The sequence below is a fragment of the Arachis ipaensis genome, chromosome B07, assembly GCF_000816755.2.
Source record: "Arachis ipaensis cultivar K30076 chromosome B07, Araip1.1, whole genome shotgun sequence".
Classification (NCBI taxonomy): Eukaryota; Viridiplantae; Streptophyta; class Magnoliopsida; order Fabales; family Fabaceae; genus Arachis; species Arachis ipaensis.
In genome coordinates this window covers 56905465-56914446 of record NC_029791.2, presented here as the reverse complement: position 1 = coordinate 56914446, position 8982 = coordinate 56905465, and the positions used below count along the sequence as shown (strand labels likewise).

The 8982-nt window shown below is 34.7% G+C and overlaps 1 protein-coding gene across 1 annotated transcript; it reads left to right on the top strand.

The window, feature by feature from the left end:
• Positions 764 to 1459, top strand: LOC107607330. Its single transcript, XM_016309298.1, has 2 exons — positions 764 to 1194; positions 1276 to 1459. The coding sequence occupies exons 1-2, from the start codon at positions 764 to 766 to the stop codon at positions 1457 to 1459; spliced, it is 615 nt and encodes a 204-aa protein (XP_016164784.1).

Below are 8982 nucleotides of genomic sequence, written 5' to 3'. Positions count from 1 at the left end.
GCGCCCTTAAGGAAGGTGGTTTTTAATCCGCTGGTGTTCTATTTTGCGGCGGTTTTAAACCGCCGCAAATTGGCAAAAAAGCTGCCGCCATCCTCCATTCGTTTTGTAGTGAAACTAGCTATGAATTATATCACAGGTACTCACCTTTAAGAATTTTTTTTTAAATATTACTCAAAATAATAATATTTTAAATATTAAATATTTAACTACCAAGTCTAGCAATTCAAACACTTCCATTGGATACGTTTATTTGTGCTTCTTAGAAAAAAATTAAAAAACAACAGCAATTTTTCAACATTTTTTATTTTTTTAATTTTGTTTTAGAATAAAAAAATGTACTAGTATGTAACCATTATATGTGTATATATAAAATATTTATATTATATATATTATTAAAATAAAAATTTGTTAATGAAAATATCGTTAAAAAGATAACATAATTAGTATATTTTATTCAAAATTTATGTAGTTATCTAATTTTATACCAATAAATAAATAGAATGAGTGTAAATTGAATTTGTTTGCTTTGATTTACATAGTTATATGGCAAAACTACACATTCATGTAATTATTTTGGATTTAGGATATTGGTGTAATATTGTTATTTATTTTTTTAATATTATAAGACTAGTGTACATAAATTTTTTTTTCATTGGACATTTTTAAGATGCCAGATATATTTACAGACACTGAGATAGATGAGCAATACTAGGAGGACGATGATATTAACCAACAAGAAGAACTAGTTTGTGACCAAGATATGATGGATGAACAGAATGAATCCGAACAAGATTTCGGAGATGAATTTATTGAGGGAGTGTATTTTTCTAAATCTGATCCGTCAGAAGATACCCTTGAAGCTGCTTATATGGTTGACTCCGTGCAAGACATTACAATTTTAAATTTCAGTGAAAATTGTGTGGAGAAAATTGGTAAAAATCACTTTTCTATTTTGCAGCTTGCATTTGATTTTTATCTGAAGTACTCAATGTCAAAGGGCTTTGGTGCAAGGAAGAGTAAGACTTTCAAGAATAGTATTGGCGAGGTTTACAAACAAAAGTTTGTATGTCATAGGCAAGGATTCAGGGAGAAAAAGTATTACACGATGGAAAAAAGGAAGAAGGAGCCTAGATTGGAAACAAGAACTGGGTGTGAAGCCCGAATGGATGTTAAATTTGTAACTGAAACTGGAAGGTGGCATATCTTTTATTTCTCTGATGAACACAACCATGACCTATTGGATACATAATTCAGTGCTATGTTGCCTGCCCATAGAAAAATGTCAGAGGAAGATATTATACAAATGATGAACATGCTAAAGTCCGGAATTAACACTTCACAGATATTTGGTCTTCTAGCTAGTCCAGCAGGCGGGTATGAATTTGTTGGCTATGATCCCAGAGATATGTACAATAAGATTGCTCGGCAAAGGCGTGAAGTTCCTGGTGATGCAGCATGAGTGTTGAAGAAGTTGGAGGATATGCGGTTGAAGGATCCATAATATTTTTCAAGGCATGTCATGATTCAAGAGGTTTGTTATGTAACTTGTTCTGGTCTGATGTGATTATCCAACTAGACTACCAACTCTTCGGGGATGTTATTGCTTTTGATGCCACGTGCAAGAAGAACAAGTATAGTTGTCCATTAGTCATATATTCAGCGGGGTTAACCACCACAACAAAATAATTATTTTTGCTGCTGCATTAATTATGGACGAAACTACTGATACATATATTTGGCTCCTGCGTCAGCTCATGTTTACAATGAAGGGTAAAACCCCGACCTCAATAATAACTGATGGGGAAATGGCGATTAGGAATGTAGTATGAGATGTATTTTCCGAAGTCAGACATAGATTATGCGCTTGGCACCTTATTCGAAATGTGACTAGCAATGTTGGAAATCCATTATTTACATCTAAATTCAGGAAAATTATGTTGGGAAACTATGAGATTCCCGTGTTTAAGTGTATGTGGGTTCATCTTATTGAAGAATTTGTCCTTGAGGATATGCCGTGGGTGAACAACATGTATGAAGAGAAGCATATGTGGGTTACTGCATATATAAGAGGTAAGTTTTTTGCTGGCTTTAGAACTACCTCAAGATGTGAAGGTTTACACTCAGTTGTGGCAAGGTATGTGGGGGTCGCGATATGATTTGACAAGCTTTGTATAGCATTTTCAAAGGTGTGTTGCACATTTGCACTTTAAAGAATTTAATGTTGATTATGAATTTACACGTGGGGTGCCTGATAAACCCCAATTTTGTGGTTTATCTTGCGCTTAATTTACGGGATTTTATCACCTTTTCTCACATTTATTCAATGAAATAGCATGGTTTTGTAATTCTATCTTATTTTGTGCTTGAGTGTAAAAACATACTTTTTAGGCCCTTAAATTGGTGATTTTGTTTCACTTTAATTCCATTCGATGTCTTGATGTGTTTGTTGAGTGATTTCAGTTTCATAAGGCAAGTATTGGATGGAAGAAGTGAAGAGAAAAGCATGCAAAGTGGAGAATTCATGGAAAAACAAGGATTTGGAGTGCATACATCGACGCGCACGCGTGATAGACGTGCACGCATGAAGATGAGGTCGTTCAGGCAACACGTACGCATGACATGACGCGTACACATGAGAGAAAAATGCCAGACGACATGTACGCATAACCCATGCGTACGCGTCACAGCTCGCACGTAACCTCATTAAAGTGAATTCGCTGGGGGCGATTTTCTGAGCTTCCCAGGCCCGAATCCAACTCGTTTCTGAGGGTATTTCATGCAGAATTCAAGCTTGGGGAAAGGGGGAGCACTTTGTTGTAGATTAGGAAGCATGTAGTTAGTTTCTAGAGAGAGAAGCTCCTTCTTCTTTCTAGAATTAGGTTAGGATTAGGTCAAATTTTCCTAGATCTAGGTTTAATTTCCTATTTTCATCTTGTTTCCATTTCAATTTCTTGTTGTTACATCTATGCTCTCTTAGTTTTCTTGTCAATTTCTCCATTTATGTTTCTTTTATGTTGATGTACTATTGTTGGATTTGGATTTTCTTTTAATGCAATTCATGTTTTATATTCCCTTGTTGTTTAATTGAGTTGTTATTAATTCCTTGCAATTGGGTAGTGTAGATTTAATATTCTTGTGGTCAATTTACCATGCTTTCTTTTTATGGCTTCCAAGTGTTTGACAAAATGCTTGGAAAGATGTTAGAGTAGATTTTTGAGCATTCTTGGCTTGGAAAGAGAAATTGGGCAATCTTGAGTCATTAATACGCAATTTAGATTGGTGATCTAGAGTTGTTAGCTAATATTGTTTCCATTAATGCTAATCTTTTGCTAATTCAATTAGTAAGTTGATTAGGACTTTTAGAGTGAGATTAGCTAGTCTTATTTGACTTTTTCTTGTGTGAAGACAACATTGTACTTTCTTCCATTGTTAGAGATGACAAAATAAGATAAATTCTTGTTAATCATTGTTATGATTAGTGACTAGGATAGAAAGCCTATGATCTCAATCCTTGCCATGAATGTCTCTCTTTTACTAATTATTTTCTTTAATTCTCTTGCCATTTATTTTCTTGTCCCTTTACCAAATCAAACCCCCCTATTCCTTCATAGCCAATAATCATTCACTTCATTGCAATTCCTTATGAGACGACCTGAGGTTTAAATACTTCGGTTAATTTTTATTGGGGTTTGTACTTATGACAACTAATCTTTTTAAATTTGATTCGAGGATTGACTATCGGTTTGGAGCTATGCTCACAACGAAATTATTTTGCTAAATTCCGAACCGGTATAAATTCTTGTATCAGTGCCCGTCATTCAGACTTGTATAAAGCTGTTAGAGAGATTTGCTGCTGAGGTATACACTTATGAGATATTTCTATTGTTTCGTACATTTCTTTCTAGAGCTGGATTAATGCGGGTGCTAAACATGGAGAATCACAAGGATTGCTTAAAGTACATTGTGTGTAAGCATGAGAGGCCAGATTTTCTGTGGACTGTTGAATTTCGTCAAGAAGAAATTATCTTCATGTGTTCTTGTTTAAGAATGGAGTCTTTTGGAATACCTTGCGAATATATTGTGAAAGTTCTGGTTGATAGAGACATTTGTGAGATTCCCCGGTCATTAGTGTTGGATAGATGAACAAAGAAGGTAAAAACAGCACTTAATGATGCAAGTGGGTTCATGGTGCGCGAATTAGGATTTCGCACAGCTTAACCAGCAAGTGCACCAGGTCATCCAAATAATACCTTAGGTGAGTGAGGGTCGATCCCACGAAGATTGTCGGATTGAGCAAGCAATGGTTGCCTGCTTGGACTTAATTAGGCGAGTCAGGAAAAGGGTTTGGTGAGTCAATTCGCATAAAATAGTAAATAAGCAAGTAAGGAAAGCAATAAATAGTTGGTGTGAAAACAGAATGAGAAAACAGTTAAGGTCTCAAAGATATTTACTTTTTCCGGATTAAAAGTTCTTACCAACTACTTTAACAATACATGATTCATTCCATGGAAAATCATAAATGTCTAAACCCAAATTTCTTAATGATTTAGCCTCCTCTAACCTTTGATGAGCGGATAATTTATACCCTTTTTGACATTGTTTTTACATAGTTTTTAGTATGTTTTAATTACTTTTTATTATATTTTTATTAGTTTTTATTCAAAAATCACATTTCTGGACTTTACTATGAGTTTGTGTGTTTTTCTGTGATTTCAGGTATTTTCTAGCTGAAATTGAGGGACCTGAGCAAAAATCTGATTCAGAGGCTGAAAAAGGACTGCAGATGCTGTTGGATTCTGACCTTCCTGCACTCGAAGTGAATTTTCTGGAGCTACAGAAGCCCAATTGATGCGCTCTTAATTGCGTTGGAAAGTAGACATCCTAGGCTTTCCAGCAATATGTAATAGTCAATACTTTTTTCTAGATTTGATGGCCCAAACTGGCGTTCAAAGTCAGCCTACAACATCTTGGCGTAAAACGCCCAAACTGGCACCAGAATTGGAGTTAAACGCCCAAACTGGCACCAAAGCTGGCGTTTAACTCCAGGAACAGTCTATGCACGAAAAAGCTTCAATTCTCAGCCCAAGAACACACCAAGTGGGTCCTAGCTATTGTACACGTTTGGAGGCTGGCTTCACGGCCATGCCTAGACCTTTCACTTATGTATTTTCTACGGTGGAGTTTCTACACCCCATAGATTAAGGTGTGGAGCTATGCTGTTCTTCATGAATTAATACAAGTACTATTGTTTTTCTATTCAACTCACGCCTACTTCTTCTCTAAGATATTCACTCGCACTTCAACCTGATGAATATGATGACCCGTGACACTCATCATCGTTCTCACTTATGAACGCGTGCCTGACAACCACTTCCGTTATATCTGCAATAGCTTGAGTGTATATCTCTTGGCCTCCTGGTTCACGATGCATGATTACCTCTCCTGACAATAGAGCATTCCATTCCGTGAGATCAGAGTCTTCGTGGTATAGGCTAGAACCATTGGCAGCATTCCTGAGATCCAGAAAATCTAAACCTTATCTGTGGTATTCCGAGTAGGATCTGGGAAGGGATGACTATGACGAACTTCAAACTTGCGAATGTTGGGCGCAGTGACAGTGTGCAAAAGGACAATGGTCCTATTCCGACGCTAGCGGGAACCGACAGATGATTAGCCGTGCGGTGACAGCGCATATGGATTTGTTTTCATCCGAGAGGATTATACAGCTTGCCATGGAAGGAGGTAACGCATGGTTGGAAGAAGGGAGTAGGAAAGCAGAAGTTCAGAAGCAACAAAGCATCTCCAGACACTTATGTGAAATTCCCACCAATGAATTACATAAGTATCTCTATCTTATTTTCTATTTTATTTATATTTTAATTACCATAACTCATAAACATTTGAATCCGCCTGACTGAGATTTACAAGGATGACCATAGCTTGCTTCAAGCCGACAATCTCTGTGAGATCGACCCTTACTCACGTAAGGTTTATTATTTGGACGACCTAGTGCACTTGCTGGTCAGTTACATGGAATTGTGAAGAAGTTTTGAGATCACGTTCTCCCACACCATGTTTTTGGCACTATAGCCAGGGAATGAACAATCACGATTCCGACGTACCAAGTTTTTGGCGCCGTTGTCGGGGATTGTTCGAGTTTGGACAACTGACGGTTGTTCTTGTTGCTCAGATTAGGTAATTTTATTTTAATTTTAAGCTTTTTTTTTATTTTTGAAAAAAATTCAAAAGAAAAAAATATAATTTATATTTGTTCTTCAGAATTTTTAAGAATGAATTCTAGAGTTTCAGATGATATGTTGAAGCCTGGCTGGCTGTTAAGCCATGTCTAATTTTTTTTTTGGACTGAGGCTTCCACTTATCATTGCAAGAGCCTTTGGATTCCCATCTAATTGGCTGTTGTATGTCTGATTTGTATGCTGAAGCTTGGCTGGCCATTTGGCCACGTCTAATCTCTTGGACCGAAGCTTTCACATAAAGCTTGGCTGGCTATTTAGCCATGTCTAAATTTTTGGACCGAAACTTTAGACTAACATTGCATGATTCCTGGAACTCCTATTAAAAATTTTGAATTTATTTATTTTCTTTTTCCAAATTAATTTTCGAAAAAAAATTTATAAATCATAAAACCAAAAATTTGTGTTTCTTGTTTGAGTCTTGTGTCAAATTTTAAGTTTAGTGTCAATTGCATCTTTTTAATCTTTCTTCAAAAGTTTTCGAAAATCCATGCATTGAGTTTTGTTCTTCATTGATCTTCAAGTTGTTCTTGATGATTGTCTTTGTTTGATCTTTACATTTTCTTGTTTTGCGTCTTTTCTTGTTTTTCATATGCATTCTTGAATTATTAGTGTCTAAAGTTTAAAAATTTTTAAGTTTGGTGTCTTGCATATTTTTCTTTTCTTAAAAATTTTCAAAAATAAGTTCTTGGTGTTCATCTTGACATTCAAAGTGTTCTTGGTGTTCATCTTGACATTCAAAGTGTTCTTGCATGCATTAGTTGTTTTGATTTTAATTTCTTATGTTTTGTGTCATTTTTATGTTTTTCTCTTTCCTCATTAATTTCAAAAATAAAAAATATCTTTCCCTTTATTTTGCTCATAATTTTCGAAATTTTGGATTGATTTGGTCAAAAAATTTTTAAATTTAGTTGTTTCTTGTTAGTCAAGTCAAAATTTCAAATTAAAAAATTCTATCTTTTTCAAATCTTTTTCAAAAATCAAACCTTTTTCATTTTTTTATATTTTTGAAAACTTTTAAAATTGATTTTCAAAATCTTTTTCTTAATTTTACTTCATAATTTTCGAAATATTTGCTAACATTTGATATTTTTATTCAAAAATTTCAAGTTGTTACTTGCCTATTAAGAAATGATCAATCTTTAAATTCTAGAATCATATATTTTAGTTTTTTGTTAGTCAAGTAGTCAACTTTAATTTTCAAAATCAAATCTTTTTAAATTTCCTTTTCAATCTTCTTCAAAATAAATTTCAATCATATCTTTTTCAAAATCAATTTCAAAATCTTCTCTAACTTCTTATCTTTTCAAAATTGATTTTCAAATCTTTTGCAATTAACCACTTAACTTTTTATTTGATTTTAAAAGTTTACTATTTCTTATCTTTTTCAAAACTACCTAACTACTTTTCTCTCTCTTATTTTCGAAAATTCCTCACCACTTTTTAAAAATTTCTTTTTAATTAACTAATTGTTTAAATTTTAATTTTATTTTATTCCTTTTAATATTTTCGAATACTAACCAATAATTAAAAAAAAACAAAAATATTTTCCTTTTATTTTAATTTAAAATTCAAATTCTCTCTTTCTCTCATCTCTTTCTATTTATTTATTTATTTACTAACACTTCTCTTCTTCTTATAATTTGAACTCTCTCTCCCTCTATGTGTTCGAATTCTTCATCTTCTCTCTTCTTCATTCTACCCTTCTATTCTTCTACTCACATAAAGGAATCTCTATACTGTGACATAGAGGATTCCTATTCTTTTCTGTTATCTTCTTTTTCATATAAACAGGAGCAAGGATAAGAACATTCTTATTGAAGCTGATCCGGAACCTGAAAGGACTCTAAAGAGGAAGCTAAGAGAAGCTAAAGCACAACACTCTGGAGAGGACCTGACAGAATTTTTCGAAAAAGAAGAAGAGATGGCCGAACCCAACAACAATGGCGGAGATGCAAGGAGGATGCTTGGTGATTTTATTGCACCCTCTTCTGACTTCTGTGGAAAGAGCATCTCAATTCCTGCAATTGGAGCAAACAACTTTGAGCTTAAGCCTCAATTAGTTTCTCTGATGCAACAGAAGTGCAAGTTTCATGGACTTCCATTGGAAGATCCTCACCAGTTCTTAGCTGAATTCTTGCAAATCTGTGACACTGTTAAAACCAATGGGGTTAATCCTGAGGTCTACAGACTTATGCTTTTCCCGTTTGATGTAAGAGACAAAGCTAGGACATGGTTGGACTCACAACCTAAAGATAGCCTGAACTCTTGGGAAAAGTTGGTCAATGCTTTCTTGGCCAAATTCTTTCCACTTCAGAAGTTGAGCAAGCTTAGAGTGGAAATCCAAATCTTCAGACAGAAGGAAGGTGAATCCCTCTATGAAGCTTGGAAAAGATACAAGCAATTGATCAGAAGGTGTCCTTCTGACATATTTTCAGAATGGAGCATCATATGTATATTCTATGATGATCTGTCTGAATTGTCAAAGATGTCATTGGACCACTCTGCTGGAGGATCTCTTCATCTGAAGAAGACGCCTGCAGAAGCCCAGGAACTCATTGAAATGGTTGCAAATAACCAGTTCATGTACACTTCTGAAAGGAATCCTGTGAATAATGGGACAACTCAGAAGAAAGGAGTTCTTGAGATTGATACTCTGAATTCCATATTGGCTCAGAAAAAAATATTGACTCATCAAGTCAATATGATTTCTTAGAGTCTGACTGAA